General features: G+C 41.5%; 1 protein-coding gene across 4 annotated transcripts in view; it reads left to right on the top strand.

The window, feature by feature from the left end:
• The first annotated feature begins 13658 nt into the window (after nt 1–13658).
• LOC125458504 (serine/threonine-protein kinase 32B-like) overlaps nt 13659–19528 on the top strand; it is a 320594-nt gene continuing 314724 nt past the window's right edge. The window contains exon 1 of one of the 4 annotated variants that reach the window (XM_048543851.2): nt 13659–15202. In XM_048543851.2, the coding sequence (XP_048399808.1) occupies nt 15133–15202 (70 nt within the window). In that variant the 5' untranslated portion in view covers nt 13659–15132. The remainder of the gene's footprint in view (nt 15203–19528) is intronic. The other 3 variants (XM_048543844.2, XM_048543828.2, XM_048543836.2) reach the window with 3 other exon arrangements.

Below are 19528 nucleotides of genomic sequence, written 5' to 3' on the forward strand. Positions count from 1 at the left end.
ATTGCTAATTGAACAGCTGGACTTACTCAAAATAGTCAAAGCAATTAATTTGCTTTGACATGTATGAAAATGGCAAATGATGGGCATTAATTGCAGTTTATGAAGAGCTGACCGTAATAAATGTAAGCAGTTTAATTTTATATGAACTAGGAGGAAGTCAGTGGTGTACGGATGTCGTCAATAGGCTAGTGATGCAGAATCCTAAGCTAATAGTCTAGGAGCATGGTTTCAAATCTCATCCCAGGAGATAGTGAATTCAATCAAATTGATGTGAACGCAATTTATGTTTAATTTTTTTTGTTGAAATATTTTTAAACCTGGATAATACTTTGAATAACATTGTGTTTCTTGCTCAAAGTTTCCCAAACATATTACATTACCATTTTCCTCCCCCCACCCATTCAAACAATCTGAGCTCCCTCAGCTATTTTGTCTGGGCTAGGTCTAATGGCTTTTATTCTGCATGCGTTTAAATGCTCCCTAACTTAAATCTTGGCTGCCTTTTATTTTTAGTGGTTTACCGCAGGGGTTATACGTATTTCAAACAACTTTTAAAAAGTTTATTCAGATAGTTCTGCCATAACTAGCCTATTGCAGCTAGCCACTGAGTACAATTTAATCTTCTGTTCATGTTTAACAAGGAGAAAAGATCCATTGTGCATCTTTAATAGAATTTCATTGCGAAAAGAAGGAGCAAAGCTTAGCAAATCAACATTCCATCTATTCATCAAAATTCCTCAATTTGCCACATCCTGGCATTTATAAATATATTTCATGCTATTTAGAAGAAGAAGAATCTTTTTGCTGTTACAGTTAATAAGAAACAGAAAGTATAACATTGAGAAAGAGAAGCATCAGGACCTGTGTCAAATTGTAACAGATCTTTACATATTAAGGAATGACAGGCACACATTGTACCGCACACACTAAAACTACAACTAAAATTTTACTAAAAAGCAAAAGAACTTGCATTTATTGTGTTTTACAAACTGAAGACATGCAAATCACTTCACATTTGACTGTGTTTCAAGTATAATCACTTTCATATTGTAATGAAGCCACGCTACAATTTGCATTCAGCAGATTCCCATACACGTAGGAATTGCCTGATTGAAAAAAGTGCTTTTGATGAATCATTGTCATTTATCATCCTATTTGTCATATGATACAATAATAATGGAGCTTTTCACTTATCATAACACTCAAACCCTATTAATTAGGGTATAGTGGACTCCCAAATGGCGTACCAAATAAAGTGAGGATGGCTTTAGGAACCACAAGGCCAAAGTCAACTGTTTCTCCAAAGAACGCCATACTTCCAAAAGTCATGTCTTAAGTTACTCATACGCTGTGTGCCAAAATGCTAATTTATAGAACAAGTCTTCGCACTTGAAACTTGACCGAATCAATGCGAATGCTTTCCACAACTTTACAGCAACTTGCATTTATTTAGAGCCCAAAACCTAGTAAAATGACAGAAGGCATATCCTCAGCACAACTGTACCATAGATTAAGCACTCACGCACTGAAATATTGTTTCCACAGATTAATGTTGGATTTGCACAGCTTCAAGAATGGGTTGTGCCTTTTGTTCACAATGGATTGGAAGGCTTGAGGTATAGGGAGAGTCTGAATACACTGGGTCTTTATTTTTGAGCATTGGAGGTTGAGGGGTGACCTTTATGGAGATTTATAAAGTCATGAGGGACATGGATCGCATAAATAGCTAAAGCCTTTTTCCAAGGGTAGGGGAGTCCAAAACTATACTGCATAGGTTTAAAGTGAGAGGGGAGAGTTTAAAAGGGACCTGAGCAGCAGCTTTTTCACACAGAGGGTGGTGCATGTTTGGAATGAGTTGCCAGAGGAAGTGGTGGAGGCTGGTACAATTATAACACTTAAAAGGCATCTGGATGGGTTCATGAATAAGAAGGGTTTACAGCGATATAGGCCAAATGCTGGCAAATGAGACTAGATCAGTTTAAGATAGCTAGTTGATGCAGATGAGTTGGACCAAAAGGTCTGTTTCCATGCTGTATGACTCTGAGTGGATGGTTGAAGACTTACCAAGTAATAGTGAAGACCTGTTGCCCTGAAACATTACCAATTTTGCTACTCAATCACAACACAATAACATGAAAGCTCAGTGTCCTGTTAAACCCAGAGTTGAACTTCAAAGCCAAAGTTAGTCACCAATTTGATTGTCTCAACCATTTCCTGTTTGAGTTCTTACCTTACTCAATCTCAATTTTTTACAATATCTCTCTCATTAGTCCCCTAAACACAATTTTACATGAATATCAAATTATTGAGAGCCTCAGTGCCTTCATACAATTCCCTTCAAAATCCAGCTTATCTCCCAATTATTTCCCTATGTATTTACTCTAAATCCGCAATTAATCTTCAAACCCTTCCTTGCCTTTATTCTTGCTGAATTTTCAATTGCATCTGTGTTTACAACATTTTCTCTTCCTACAGTCTTCTGCCATATTTCTACTTCTCCTGTGGCATTAAGCATTGTCTTCAACTGTGTTCCCACATTCTCTCTCTACTCAGCTACTTCTTTCCATACTTTACAAGTCTCTTAAATTCCCCCTCTTTAACTGTGCTTTGAGCCACCTGTAACTAGCTCATGTAAAAGCTCTTCATTTATTTGATTTGTGAAAGCATTATCTGGACTGACAAAGCCATCAAGATTATTGCTTTCCACTTGTAGCCAGCTCATTAAATAAGTTTTCAGATCTGCCTGCAGAGGGGACTAGGTGTTTTCAGAGTGAGCATAGATCGAGAGGCAGAATCTCTAAAGCCAACATCTCTTGAAGCAAACTGGCTCCAATAAGGTTGTAAGCATTGTGCAAAGTTACAATAATCCTTTCTAATAAATCAATTTGGAGGAGCTACCATAGAACAGTGCAACTCATTACCTATGGAATTGGTTAACATAATGAATTAAAGCTGCTTTACCTGATTCCAATGCGGATAATAATTGAAAACAACAAGTAGTCAGACTCGTGTAGGGGTAGCACAAAATGTGTGCAAAACTGGAAAGCAGTGCATGTGCAAACATGCTTCCACTTTGCATGGGGAAATGTGTGTGCTCACAAACATGACAAATAACAAGTTAACCAACCATTCAAAGTATGAAATGGCTCAGAGATGCTGTTCCTGGGATGCATTACACTCAATTACTACTGTAACAAACCATACTGGCTGTCCCAATGATTTTGTGTTGTGGATATTATAAATGCAACAATTGAAGGCTTATTGGCTTACAGGATCCTTGGTCATGATCCATTGAATCAACAAGACAATGATGAGGACCCCAGTTCACAAGGAGCACAACTGGACACTCCATTCTCCAGTGGGAGAAGACAACTTAATTCTGCAACGCAGATCATCAGCTGACCAGCTTTGCAGCATCATTAAAACCAAATACATTTATTGATTTCAAACTTCATTATATTGAGGAAGCAATGCAGATTACTTTCTGTCAGACAGTTGCTGACAACCATCTCCAGTCATTACTCATCAGTACTTTGAGAAGGACAAAACACAACGGTTGAAAAACAAGCAAAATTGAAAGATGTCCATGACTGGCAATATCGTTAACAAGTTACCCGAAAGTCATATAAAATATTTAAGCAGGTCACTCAATTGACAGCAAGTGGAATCCAGGACAAACCATGAACATATACCCAGAAAAAAGATTGTATCAAGTCGAAACATCAAAGGCCATCACAGGACAATGAAAACATTTATTATTTAATTACTAGTATATCATTTTTATAGTACATTAATTATCCCAGGAAGGCATTTTGGATAGTCCTTGAATTTTGAAAACTTTTAGAGTCTTAAACAGAAATAGGCCCTTTGGTCCAACTTGTCCATGCTGACCACTTATCCTAAACTGAACTAGTACTATTTGCCTGTGTTTGGCCCATATCCCTCTGAAACTCACCTGTCCATGTACCTATCCAAATGCCTTTGAAATGCTGTAATTGTAACCACCCCTACCACTTTGTGTGGCAGCTCAGTCCATAAACTCACCACCCTCTATGTGAAAAAAAAGTTACCCCTCAGGTTCATTTTAAATCTCTCCATTCTCACCTTAAACCTATACCCTCCAGTTTTGGACTCCCCTACCATGGGGAAAAGACCTTGGTTATTCGCTTTTTCTATGTCCCTCATGATTTTATAAACTTCCATAAGGCCACTACCCAGCCTCCTACACTCCAGGGTGAAAAAAGTGCCAGCCTATTCTGCCTCTCTTTATTACTTGAATCCTCTTGTCCTGGCAACATCCTTGTAAATTTTTCCAGCATCCTCTCCGGTTTAACAACATCATTCCTATAGCCGGGCAACCAGTATTGTACGCGATATTCTAAAAGTTACCTCACTGCTGTCCTATACAACTGCAACATGACACCCCTTTTCCTACACTCAGTGCTCTGACCAACAAAGGCAGTGTGCCAAGTACCACCTTCACCACTCTGTGATGTCATTTGAAAGGAACTATGAACCTGCACTCATGGATGCATACTCCACTTCTGGCATTTTCCTTTAGAATCCCTTATTGGAACTCATGCCTACACCATTGTTTCAGGCTGTGGAGATGGAATGTACTGTATTCCCTACTGAATACCACTGTTTTTCTAAAAGCAATTTCTCTATGTTCCACCATAACACACCTTGTACTCAGAATGGTGAACCCATTATTCAGTGTTAGAATTAGTACTAAATGCAATAAATGCTTAATTTAGTGACTCCACCCCTAGCGTGGACAGCTGCTGGACATTTGTAAATGTTGGCCTTTTTTTAAATAAACAGACCAGAAAATGCTATGGTCCAGATTTTCTGATGGCCAGATAATAATTCCTACAACATAGATAGAAGATGTGCATCAGACACTGGTGAATCCCTAACATAGCAGACTTCAAATAAATTGCTTGCGAAATTGAAGACTCAGATGGATGGTTCCCCGACAGCCAGAACTTTCCAAAAATATCTACTTAAATTGCAGAATTTAGAGGGATCTGCTGCAGTTAGCACATAGCTACTCAGGAAACAATTAAAGTATTGACCTAGTCTAACTCCTGCGTTACTATTAAACTGAGCCTCAACTATACACTTAAACCTCTCAAATCCTAAGCTAACGCTCCACTTCTGACGGCACCCCCAAGATCCTGACAACCTCCTCTCTCCTGCTGGGTCTGACACTCTCCCAGTAATCTCTCACTGCCAACTCCAGACTGACACCTTCTCCCTACCCTCACTATTGGGTTTGACCTTCTCCTGCCACTGCCAGGCCCCACCGCCCTTCTGAGCCCTTGGAATCCAACACACATATTCCCCCCCATGGGTCCTAACTCTCATCTACCCACCAGAATTCATACATCCCATCCACCTTAACCAATCTGAAATGCTTACCTGGCCCCTTCCAACCTTGTGCCTAACTTAACTTGGCACCCTCCACTCTACCCAGCTGGCATCCTACTTACCTGGCACCCTGACTTCACACTTACTAGGCATACTTACTGTTTCACAGGAGCTGTCAAAGTGCCTGCGTCTGATGCTGGACATTTAAATCAACCGAGCACTGTGGAAAAGGGCCTTGGTTGCTTTCCGCCAACTAATCCATGCTAAGTGGGATGTGTCAGATTTAAGATATCACTCTGTATTTCTGAAGAAGCCATGACTGGGATCTCCTGTTAGAAACACACAGCTCTTTCTTACTGTAAGAAAGAATGCAGTGGCAATCTGAATGCGATTGATACGCCTCAGAAAATACAGTCCAAAATATAAATGGTACTAATCCTGATATCTTTATAATATAATTTTACATTATTAGGCCATCAATAGTTGAAAAGAAATGTCGCTGAAGATTTGCTCCAGTGACAATAGTCCCATTCTTCTGCGGGACTTACCTTAAGCCTTCATTTGCATATTGACTGTTTTCAGAATCAATCCAAAAGGACTGAAATATTTCATTGAAATGTATGAAGAGATGATTTATAATAAAATTCTTTCCATTTCTATCCATTAAATTCTACCATAAACTAGGATGGCAAGTATAATTCCAAAGACGAGGCTTTCGGAAAAAAAAACAACTTTGAGTGCTTACAGGTTAAAAATAATTTCACACAAGATCAGAGACTCTCAGAATCAATACAGCCCAGAGGGGGCCATTCAGCCTCTTGTGCCTGCACTGGGTCTCCAAATGAGCAATTCACATAGTGCAATTCCCTATCTTCTTCCTGTAATACTGCATATTCCTCGTTTTCAGATAACAATCAAATTCAATTGAGGCATTCCAAAGTGTATGTGCCCCTTCCAAACTCTCAGGCAGTGCAGTGCAGACCTGGAACACCCACTGGATGAAAAGATATTCCTCATAGCTATTTTGCTTCTTTGACTTTACAATCTTTGCCGGATCATTAAATCGATCCTTTCATGGGCAGGGACAATCGTTCCCAATCTGCTTTTTCCAGACCCCTTATAATTTTCTGTATCACGATAAAATATTCTTTCAGTCGTCTCTTCTTCAACATATCTATGTAATTGACGTTTTGGAGCTGTGATACCACTCTTGTGAATCTTTTCCAGACTCTCTTTAATGCCTTCATAACTTTATTAAACTGTGGCACCCAGAACCAGACAAGTTCAATATAGCTTCCTTGCACTCGTGCCTAATGTCATTTCTAACAAAGTCTGGGATGTGGTACGCTCTGGTAATCTCTGTCTCAACCTGTCCTGCTATCTTCAATAATTTATGTACATACACAAACTGTAACTGCACACTCTTTAGAATTATACTTTTTATTTTGTATTGTCTCTTTATGCTCTTCCGACAAAATGAACCATTTCACATTTGTTTCTACACTGAACTTCATTTGCCACTTATTTACCCATTCTGTCAACTTGTTTATTACTTTGAAAGGCACTATCCTCCTCAGTTTGCAAGACTTTAGAGTTGTGTACCATCTGCAAACTTTGAAATTGTGTCCAGTACACAATTATGTCTTGCTTTACTGTGGTAGCATGCTGGAGATCAAGCTCTGCTGTTCCTGGAGTTGCCACAGAAGTTAAATAAATTTAATCAAAAGGATGCAAAATTCCTAATTCACCTGACCTTTTAGATCCATGTTAACAGAAAAGCACAGACCAGGTTTTTGTACTTAACAAGAATGACTACTTATTATAAATAACATCAATTCTAGCTATAGTTAAACTACTATGAACCATCAACATATAATTCTACTGGATAAATGCATGCACAGATAGACAGAGCCAGATAATAAAACATCAGCACTATGGGTGGAGGGACAAGGTCAAAAATCACAAGACACCAGGTTATAGTCCAACAGGGTTTATTTGAAGACACAAGCTATTGTACCCTGACTCCTTGTTCAGTTGTCAGCAAGACTCCTGTGTCTTCAAACAAACCTGTTGGACTATAGCCAGGTGCTGTGAGATTTTTGACCATGTCCACCCCAGTCCAACACAAGCACCTCCACATCATGGGTAGAGCGAGAAACTGGATAGGCAGTTCAAAGGCCCTGTCCACTGGATTCACTTAGTTGATTCTTTCACTTTGCAAGACTTGCAGCTCTTCAAATTCTGTCCTCCAAGTACATTCGGTTTCTCGCAAGAGGCACAGAGTGACTGACGCATAAACTACAAAGTCTCTCTCCCATAGATTAAAAGCAATTTACAGAAACACAGGAGAAAATAACTGACTTTCTTCAGATACATCATTTTCTACTGAGGTGAGAGACACAACACCTCTCCTTTTAGGTGTCTGAAAGCTCCTAGTGGTATCTTTCACATCCACAAGCTGTTGAGCTAACCAGGGGCCAATTACATACTTGTTTGTAGGCAGATGACTTTTGTCATCCACAGGTGGCTCCAACTCCACAAACCAATAAGCTACTTATTGCCTTCCAAATCTCACTTTGTGCACACCCATCAGTAATTAACTTCCCCTACTGCTTGAACAAAGCAACAGGGTAAACATTACTTACAATAAGATTCAGTAACTGGGATTATAAAAACAAAACTGCAGCAAACTCTTTCAGAATTTAAAATAGTTTTATTTTAAAATAAAATGGTTTTAAAAATAGTTAATTTCACAATCAAAAATACAGCCAAAAAATGTCCAATACAACACAAGATATAGGTTGTGAATATACATCAGGAGGAGAAAGGGTCTCACTCTTCACCCTGGGGCTCACCACCTTCTTCCAGTCCCAGAAAAAAAAAATCTATTAAGCATTACTCTATCTTCTGCCACTCAGACAATTTTAGAGACACATGATTGAGCAAGTTAAAACAGACCAGTGGATTGGTGAAAATCAAACTTCATTAAATTGGCCACTAAGAGCAAAAAAAAAGTTGCTGGAAAATTAGAAAATAAAATCAAATTGGCTTCTTTAGGAAATTTTCTAGTTGCAAAAACATTTTTCGAGCAGATCTGTGAAAGAAATGTAGAAAAGTGCAACTGTTCTGGTGTGTTTCATAAAATCACAGAGCAGTGCCATTGCTGCTGCAAGCTCGTGGTTGCAATACTACTTCAAGCCACAGGATGGCGAAGGAGACTGTTTTTTGACCTGACCTTGGTGTGGCAATGGTGATAATGGGAACTGCAGATGCTGGAGAATCCAAGATAACAAAGTGTGGAGCTGGATGAACACAGCAGGCCAAGCAGCATCTCAGGAGCACAAAAGCTGACATTTCGGGCCTAGACCCTTCATCAGAGAGGGGGAGGGGGAGAGGGTTCTGGAATAAATAGGGAGAGAGGGGGAGGTGGATCGAAGATGGAGAGAAAACAAGATAGGTGGAGAGAGTATAGGTGGGGAGGTAGGGAGGGGATAGGTCAGTCCAGGGAAGACGGACAGGTCAAGGAGGCGGGATGAGGTGGTAGGTAGGAAATGGAGGTGCGGCTTGGGGTGGAAGGAAGGGATGGGTGAGAGGAAGAACAGGTTAGGGAAGCGGAGACAGGCTGGGCTGGTTTTGGGATGCAGTGGGGGGAGGGGAAGAACTGGGTTGGTTTTGGGATGCAGTGGGGGAAGGGGAGATTTTGAAGCTGGTGAAGTCCACATTGATACCATTAGGCTGCAGGGTTCCCAAGCGGAATATGAGTTGCTGTTCCTGCAACCTTCGGGTGGCATCATTGTGGCACTGCAGGAGGCCCATGATGGACATATCATCTAAAGAATGGGAGGGGGAGTGGAAATAGTTTGCGACTGGGAGGTGCAGTTGTTTATTGCGAACCGAGCGGAGGTGTTCTGCAAAGCGGTCCCCAAGTCTCCGCTTGGTTTCCCCAATGTAGAGGAAGCCACACTGGGTACAATGGATACAGTATACCACATTGGCAGATGTGCAGGTGAACATCTGCTTGATATGGAAAATCATCTTGGGGCCTGGGATAGGGGTGAGGGAGGAGGTGTGGGGGCAAGTGTAGCATTTCCTGCAGTTGCAGAGGAAGGTGCCGGGTGTGGTGGGGTTGGAGGGCAGTGTGGAGCGAACAAGGGAGTCACAGAGAGAGTGGTCTCCTGCAGTGCCACAATGATGCCACCCGAAGGTTGCAGGAACAGCAACTCATATTCCGCCTGGGAACCCTGCAGCCCAATGGTATCAATGTGGACTTCACCAGTTTCAAAATCTCCCCCTCCCCCACTGCATCCCAAAACCAGCCCAGTTCTTCCCCTCCCCCCACTGCACCCCAAAACCAGCCCAGCCTGTCTCCGCTTCCCTAACCTGTTCTTCCTCTTCCTCCATTTCCTACCTACCACCTCATCCCACCTCTTTGACCTGTCCGTCTTCCCTGGACTGACCTATCCCCTCCCTACCTCCCCACCTATACTCTCCTCTCCACCTATCTTCTTTTCTCTCCACCTTCGGTCTGCCTCCCCCTCTCTCCTTATTTATTCCAGTTCCCTCTCCCCATCCCCCTCTCTGATGAAGGATCTAGGCCCGAAACGTCAGCTTTTGTGCTCCTGAGATGCTGCTTGGCCTGCTGTGTTCATCCAGCTCCACACTTTTTTATCTTGATGTGGTAATGCTGTTTCCACAAAAGTAGCAATTGAAGATTGCTGAGGATAGTTTCGGTGCTTACTATTATTACTAAAGCAATGCAATAATCTGAGAAGCCGGGAAAGAAGTCTAGAGGCGGGGCTGAGATGCTTTCCAGAAATACCTAATGGTAAACTATACATATAAACGCGTTTCTTTAAAAAGAACCTTTCCTATATCTGTAACACACTTCTACTGAACCAATTAGAATTTTCAATCTTCATTTTGGTTCTTAAAAAAAAGCCGAGAATTAAATGTATTTTCGTGACATGAAATTTATAAAGGAGAAATTTATGGAAATATCATAAAAGGCTGTACATAGCCAAAAAAGATTGACTAGAAATAAAATGTTCCAAGACGGAGGAGTTAAAAGTAGTTTGCAAAAATGTCTTTTTGAAACGTGGACAGCGGACAATTCCCCAGTCCCCTTTTCGCCAAAGGGTCCAGAGCACTTTGACTCACTGCAGCAGCTGTACTTGTCGGCTGAGAGGCCGCTTCCGACACAGGAGGGGTCAACCAAGGCTTTTGACAGATACACAACCTCCCTTCCAGCTGCAACATTCAAGGCTGGTGGAGACAGACGAGGGGAGTGGAGCCTCCTAACCCCTGGGAGTCCTGATAATATTCTGGTGAATTTGCACCGCACTTCTTTTAAAGCTTGCTGCCCAGAATTAGAATTTGCACAATGCTCTTGTAGTCTAACCAGAGCTCCTGCAAAACCCTTCTTTTACATGCTGCCCTCTAGTTGTTAGGGCTAACATTTTATTGGCCTTACGGATGATGGATTCTACCTCTGTTACTCTTCAGTGATTACTGCACATGGATTCCTCAATCTACTTGGATCTCCACTGTTGCTGTTTCCTCCTCCCATTATTGGATCCACCCTTTTTCTGAGGGTCCAAAATGAATTACCACATACCTTGTTGCATCCAAATGCCATCGTTTGGTCCATCAAGAAGAAGATACAAGAAGTCTGAACACACGCAGGTTCAGGAACAACTCCGTCCCAACTGTTATTATACTGATGAATGGACCCTCTAGCCTCAAATAATGCTGATCTTGCCAACATTGATCTGGCCTAGCGCACACTCTGTGCAATGTAACCTGTATGACTCTAAATGTTACAGAGGTAGTAGGACCTGCCAATGCTGGAGAATCTGAGATTACAAGGTATAGAGCTGAATGAACACAGCAGGCCACGCAGCATCAGAAAAGCAGGAAAGCTGACCTTTTAGGCCTAGATTCTTCTTCACAAGAAGGGTCTCGACCAAAAACGTCAGCCTTCCTGCTCCTCTGATGCTGCTTGGCCTGCTGTGTTCATCCAGCTCTACAGTTTGACTCTAACTGCACATTCCTGCTTACTATGATTTGCCTGCACCTTGCAAACAAAGCTTTTCACTGTATTTCGGTACACATAACAATCAATCACTGGCTACATTTATCAATGACTCAGTTATTTTCTTGAGGGCTGTTCCAGAACTCAAGACATTTGCAATAGTCCATGCTTTTGTAAGGGTAAAGTAGCCATAGTCCCAAAGGATTGATAGATGACTGGTGGTAGTTTAGCCTGATGGGCACCATACCTCGGACAAGGGGACAGGTTGTGAAGGCAGCATTGTCATAGTAACCTCAGCCCATGTAGGAGTTGAACCGACAGTGTTGGTGCTACTCTGCATTGTGAACCAACCAACTGTGTTATAATCAACTCCTTGGTAGTAAGTGGGAAGGATGGTCTTAGTCACCCTGCTGCAAGTTATTGGGTGCCATGGTCAGACGGTGTTCACGCACATCAGAACGAATAATGCATGAATGCCAAAATGTGAAGAAACAGGAGAGGTCGGCACGGTGGCTCAGTGGTTTAGCACTGCTGCCTGACAGAGCCAAGGACCAAGGTTTGATTCCCCCTCGGGGAAACTGTCTGAGTGGAGTTTGCACATTCTCCCTGTGTCTGTGTGGGTTTCCTCCAGGTGTTCTAGTTTCCTCCCACAGCCACAAAGATATGCAGGCTGTAAATTGCCCACAGTGTCTAGGGAGGTGTAGATTAGGTGGGTTTTAGGAGCATGGGTCAGGGTGGGACACTCTGAGGGGCAGTGTGGACTTGTTGCGCCAAAGGGGCTGTTTCCAAACAGTAGGGATTCTGTGGCACTGGTGTTCAGAGCTATGAGCACTATAGGCAGGGTGGAGTTTACAAGAGAAACTTACAGAAGTTTCTTTGGTCTGGACACTGAACGGTTTTAGTTTGGATGTCCCCAGGAAAGTTGAGAAAATAAGACTTTTAGAAGCTACAGGCATCATAGAGTGTGAGCAAAGAGCAGGGCTATAAATACGATAGCGGATTAGCCATGATCAAGTTAAATAGGTAGCACAGCGGGTTGATGGGCCGAATTGCCTACTCCTGCTCCTATTACCCATGTTTACATCACCGTATGTTGCAAAAGAAATGGCTTATGGCCAGGCATCATCGATTTTAAATATCACGCGGTTGCCATCAGGAGTCACTGGGTCTGCCGAGTACAGTTTTTTTTCTTCGTTCAGGTAAATATATTATTTGCATAAAGGAACAACTTTCTGCAGAAAGTCTGCAACCCGCCCTTCGAGTTCATTGTGCATTTTCGGGGCTTGGGAAAGAGACAGTCAGTTCCTCGCCATCTCCGAAAGGAGCTCTGCCCTCCTCTCACTCCCCCGCAGTTTCCCTTTTACAATCACAGGCTCCCTCCACCTGGGACCCCACAAGTCGCTGGCACTTTGCGGTGTGTAACTCGCTTCTTGCGTTTCCCTGAAACACTTCATTCGCCGTGAAAATTTGTTTTGGGGGACGTCGTTTAGTCATGAAGGGCGCTAGGCAAACACAGATGAGCTCTTCTTGACACGCAGAAGAGAAAAACTAAAATAGCAACCCGTCGCAGGTTTTGGGGAGGGGAGGAATCGGCCAGAAAGGGAACGATGTAGTTCAGTGTTTTAATGAATGGATGGGCTGGAGATTGTTAAGGGTCTAAGAAAGTCGCTGATGTCCCCACAGACTCAGAGATAGTAAGAACTGCCGATGCTGGAGTCAGAGATTACACAGTGTGGAGATGGAGGAACACAGTAGGCCAGGCAGCGTTGGGGGAGCACACAGCCACGAGTTCATTTACTCTAAATTTAAGGCTTACCTCAGCAAGTTCTCAGCAGACGCACAAGATATCGTCAAAAACAAACAAGACCGAGGAATAGTCATGCCAGAGTGGAAGCCTCAACTGTTCTTTTTTCTCTCTCCCTCCCTCCACAGATGCTGCCAGACCTGCTGAGTTTTTCCAGCAACAAAAACAGAAATTGTTGGACAAACGGAGAGAAATCAGAGTTCGGGTAGTAAGAACTGCAGATGCTGGAGTCTGAGATAACACAGCGTGGAGCTGGGGGAACACAGCAGGGCAAAGCTGACGTTTCGGGCCTTCACCACCAGAAGGGTCCCAACCCGAAACGTCAGCTTCCCTGCTCCTCTGATGCTGCCTGGCCCGCTGTGCTCGTCCAGCTCCACACTGAGAAATCAGAGCTAACGTTTCGGACCGAGCGACCTGGGAACTAACACTTGTTTTTGTTTCTGACTTCCAGCATCTGTCGTATTTTGCTTTTGGCGAGGGTGAAACTTTATTATTTTTTCTTAAAACGAAACAATCCCTCAGCCCCGCTCCCCTAGTCTGACCTACACGTGAATCCACACGCACAGCATTGCGATTAACCCTCAACTCCCGGCCTAACCAGCGGCGCCCGTATTCCAGGGACGCTTTTGGGTTGAAGTTGTGCGATTAAAATACAAATCAAAACGATGCTGAGGGCGAAATCTTGGAGCATATCTCACTGGTGAGCTGGATTCTCAGAAAGGGTCCTATGACCCGAAACGTTAGCTCTGATTCATCTCCACAGATGCTGGACCCTGCTGAGTTTCTCCAGCAATTCTGTTCTTGCCCCTGATGACCGAGCGGCCGGTTCAATCCATCTCCTCAGCTTTTAACGTTAATTCGTCGCTCGTTTCCCTGCCTTCGGCTGTTATTCGCGCATTTTGGGTTTCATCTTCCAGCCTTCCAAAACATTGTTCTTGATTCGGGGGAAGGTGAGGAGTCATATCATGAACTAAACCTTAGACCCAAGTGTGAGACGATCTCACTTTAATTGGTAACACAGATACACCTGAATGGGGAACCAATGTTTATCAGGGTAATTGCCTTGAAACCATTCCAGATACTGTTGGGTGTCAGTCACTTCCCCCAGCCTCGCTACAAGAGTGTAATTGATAAATATATTCGTGTTGAAATGAACCCTAGTAATTTGCTCAATTTCAACACAGCAAGCTTTAAGAGTTAAAAAATATCATATCGATAGTAAGAGAGCCCCCACTTCAGGTGGCTAGAAATATTGCGAGGGACCAGCCATATATATATGTATATGTTATATATATCCATCAGTACCAGGCACGGGAGGAAATGGGAAACTGCGAAACGTTTTTCCCATTTTAAATGTCCTTGTTAAGTATATAGGAAATTCACCTGCGGCTGACCGTCAGATTACATCGTGGTTTCTAACATCTGGGAGAAACCTGGGGTTTGTCGCCCGTCTCTCACCGACGAGCTCACTTCAGCTGGCTTGAGCATTTCGAGACATTGAGGGACGCAATTACCCGCTTACTGGACAAGGTGGATTCCTACCAAGAGACATTTCTCCCGTTCCGCTGACAGAATAAAAATAACGCATGATTTAAAAAAAACACCTACAGTCAACATTATTTTTATATATGTGAAAGAAAGCACAGTCTGTAAACCCCGAAATGGTCGGCTGTAGATGGATCGTTTTCACTGTCTGCCTGGCGGCGAGATGATGTAAAGCCCACCGTATGGAAATAGTTGTCATGTAGACACGTTGAAGCGAGAGCGATGGACAGGGGCGAGGCGCGGACCCTTGTATTTCACAGTAGCCACCCAGCAGTGAGGGAACAGCACTATCCTCTCGGAGCTGCTCTGACAGGGACTTACTGAAGGGCTCCTGCGTTCTGGCGGTTCTCACTCCCACCGTGCCCAAGGTTCACGGGGTATGCGCAAGAGCAGGAATATGGGCGCCAATCATTCCCACAAAACACCGGTATTTGATGAGAACGAAGATGGTAAGATCTTGTATTTATTTATCCAGTATTTTTGCTTTCCCCTGTTTTTCACCTTTCAGTTTATAGTCCAGTGGAAGCCACATCCTTTCAATTCTCCATGTTATAGGCACCACTTGCCTATCACTTCCATCACTATTCTGACCATTCCAAGTGTCAACTTCGTTGAAGGCTTTAAGTAGTTGAATTACTGTTCTAATGCTCTATCCATCTCTACACTCCAGTAGCTTTAACATAGAAAGTACATATTAACTTGTCTCCAGTAACGCTTACTGCCCGAACATCCTAAATATTAAACTTTGGAATCATCTTTTTAATTTCCTTTTTAAAGTTAATCCGTTATGATTTTAGTCTCTCAACGCAACTCTTAAGGCTGCTTATATGTTCAGAGACTGCTTTTATTAGATATCGTCCACAAATCATTAAATCTACAGGGGGCCGGCGAATTCCCCTTTTCCTCCAAAGCGGCATTAACTTTCGTGTAAAATACCGGTTCCGATAGATCTTTTAACATGGAGGTGTGATTATCAATTAATTCATGGCGCGCTGGTATTTTTTTTGTTTTGCACTTGTAGAAGAGCAGAGATCTTTGTGCTCCTTATCTGGACCTTCCGTATAGCCCCGTTTGATTGGGAGCTCATCCAGGTAACAGCGAGACAAAGGGTTTCAATCTAAACTTGAAAGACCCTGTTGTATATAGCTATGCAAAATACAATAAACAAAGTGCTCTCCCAATTAATAATGCTGAAAGTTTCATTTAAGTCAAGACGTGGACATCAGTGCTGTACTGAACTAATGTCCATGTAAACATTTCCCAGTTTATGAACGCATCAGAGATTATTTAGTGTCATTCTGTGGGTGTGGTTTATGGTTGTTACTTTAAGTACAAATTCTCCTTCACTCGATTTGCGACCAATAGACCAGGCTGGGAATCTAACCTCTCCACTATTAGTGTGCATTTTTTAAACACGTTATCAAACTGAGTTTGAATGCTGTGAACATTTTAAAATAACTAGCAGTGAATTCAAAACTGTTGTTCCCTGTCAGCACACTTTATTTGAAAGAAAGGAATAATCCCATCTTCATTTGGACAAGTGAGGCATCAAATTTACTCAGTCATAATCAAGTCGATTTTAAAGCTGTCCTAAAAGGCAAAAAAAACCAGTTCAGCAGCTGTAGTGCATTGTTTATCAAAATTACCATTATACCATTATTCATTCACAAAGAATAATATTGTGAACATTTAGTTTCTCTCAGGTTAGAAAGGAGTGACAAATGCTGTGAAAATGCGACTGTTTCTTATCAAAGTTTTCAATATATTAATGAAAAGTTAGTTAAATACAAGAAACCAAATGAACTTAGGTATGAATAATGAGACAAGATACTTCTTAGAATGATTCAGAACAGCTGTGAATTTCAAAAGGTAATATATTTAGTTTAACAATGCTTTTGTAATAACTACTAACCATGATTAATGAAAATAATTGTGTCCATTGAAATGCAAAGCTAATTTGCATATTTATTCTGAGAGCTAATATTGAAAAACTCATTTATTCTTGAAACAGAAAAAGGATTAACCTTACCAGTGACACATTTCAAAAATAAGTTGTCTTCTATTTACCTTGGAAACAGAAGACTTTTCTCTGGGTCCATTAGTCTATGGAATTCTCTTTACCAAGAGAGTAGTGAATATTTTCAAGGTTGAGTCATAGATTCTTGACCGAGCAAGTCAGAAGGTACAGGGAGTAGATACAACAACAGAGAACACGGTCAGATTAACTATGATCTTATCAAATGGCTGAGCAGACTGAAGGGGTTGTATGGCCTACTCCTCATCCAGATTTATATGGACATATGTAACACTAGAGTATGAGGAAATTGCACTTGTACAGGTAGAAAACTGGCTTATTAAAAACCATTGTGATGGCAAATTGCTCATTTTATTTGTGTTCTGATCACAATCACAATTTCCAACATGGTTTTAGATGATCATTAAAGTAATGAAACAATTTTTAAAAACTGCACAGCTCTGAACATTTCAGAACATTCTACAAAACATTATCTTACAGGTATTTCTAATTTACAGAATAAAAATGAAAAGTCAACCGCATGTTGCATTTTGTAACAAAATATGTAGATCATTTGCATCAGGTTGTGTTCATTCAATCCTCAATTATTTGTAAACAATTTTTGAATTCTATACAGTAGTGGATTGGGCTGTCTCTTGGTCAATTTATTCTATAATATTTCACAAATAACATCTTTTCTACTTAGTTCCATTGCACATTTACTTCCATCAGTTATGGTAAGAAATGACGACATTGGAAGTGGGATCCCCAAATATTACTGTGAAGTTCAGGCTGAGCTTTCTTCACTTTTCAGCGGAGGAAAACGGTCAGTCATTAGTGTTACAGTAGCTTTGCTACACCTTACTCAGGGTAATTTTGGTGCTGATTTCTGAATGTTTGTTTGTAACTTGTTAACCTGCTCTTTCTTGGTTGTGGGAGCATGTGTAAAGTATTTGGATGTTATGTACGGAGTTGGAGAGAGGTGTGCTTCAATTGCCAGCCACCTGTTTCTCTCTTGAATAATGGTCAGTTAGTGGAAGGGAAATCTGTTCAAAACTTTGAGAGCTATGCTCTTTATTTTGTGATTCAATTTGCCAACTGATATTTGAAATGGCACCTTGATCTCTTACCAGAACAGAGGCTGAAGGAAATAAGGGACTGTTTATTATTTGTGGAAGGTGACAAGTGGCATCTTAGTTTGTTTTTACACAAATAATCCTTTCTAATCTGTAGCAGCCTTTGACAGAATTGATCACACCATCTTCTTCCACCACTCCTCCTCCTCCAACATCCAGTTTACTGGGATTATACTTGCCTTGTTTCATTCTTCACCGTCTAATCATGGCCAGAGATTTGTATCACTTGTCTATTCTCCTGCTCCTAGACAGTTAGCTCTGGTGTGGCCACCTCCTATTTTTCAGTTTACCTGCTGTCCCTCATCAACATCTGAAAATGCATTATTTTCCATTTGGGTAGCACCCAACTCCACTGCCCACATTGACATCTTTAATTGCCTACTTGATATTTGAGTGTTGATTGACAGTTGGCAATTGCTGGAATGGACTAAGCTTTTTAAAAAAAGAAATAGCTTGCTCATAATATAAATGGTCAAACCTATATCATGCCAATGAGACACTGTATACATCCTTGCAGGAAGCGATTGCATTGTTGCATGTTTTTGCACACTCTCTCTTTTCTGGCAAAATAAGCCACAAAAAGATGCTTCTTAAATAAAGTTACTTCTTTCCTCCAGTAAACTCCACAGATGTTCCTTAGCAGCACAGTGAGACCATGAATATTATTGCTGAATAGATGCAAGTATTTATTGTAACTGTACTGGAAAAGCTTGGCTCAGTCTGTGATTAGTTTGAAGCACAAATCTTCAACATAAATGGGATATTATCATGACCTGTTAACTTCCAACATATTCATCAATGTCTTTATTATGACGAGTGAATTGAATTAGCTGAAGATTTGTTATCTGTAATGGGCATTTCATGTGGTTGAGATGGATCACACATTCTACTATTCTAGCTCTAGATAATTGCAAGTGCTTGAACCTTCTTCTTTTCATGACATTGGACCGCAGAAACAGAAATCACTGATCCTGCGCTGTGTCTTGCCTGAGTTCCTGGTCCTGCACAGCAGGCTCCCATTTATTGGGCCTTGATGTACTTCCTTTCATCTCCCATAATCTGGACCATGTTGGCCCTACCATCATTGTGAATGGAGATACTCAAAGACTCTTCTGTTAGTTGTTTAAATATTCATCAACATTTATAACTGGATACAGTACAATAATGAGTCTGGATCTGTTCCTTTTGGTTGAGGGAGTCCTTAACATTAGGAAGCGTCTTTTGCTGTTCATGAGCATGCAGTCTGGTATTGTGATGTTACCCTTTTAGATATCCCAGATGCTGTTTTCCAATACCTCCTACTTTGAACCAAAGTTTTAGCATGGCTTGATGGTAATGGTAGATCTGTCAAGTTATAGATTGTGATGATGTACATTCTGTGGACTTGGAGTTGTGTTTCCTGTGGACATTGGGTTTTTTGTTTCAGCAACAAGCTGGATGTTTTGTGGTTGTTGAACACCCACCTTTAATAATAGCCTTTTTGAGTGTAATTTATTCAACAAAATAAATTTAAGTTCCCCAGCTGCCATCATGGGATTTGAATACGTTTGTTTAGATCATTAGTCCATCCTGTGGAAACATGACCACTGTGTTACCTTAGTTATCTTTGAATTTATATAGTATAA

Source organism: Stegostoma tigrinum, chromosome 1 (genome assembly GCF_030684315.1).
Source record: "Stegostoma tigrinum isolate sSteTig4 chromosome 1, sSteTig4.hap1, whole genome shotgun sequence".
NCBI lineage: Eukaryota > Metazoa > Chordata > Chondrichthyes > Orectolobiformes > Stegostomatidae > Stegostoma > Stegostoma tigrinum.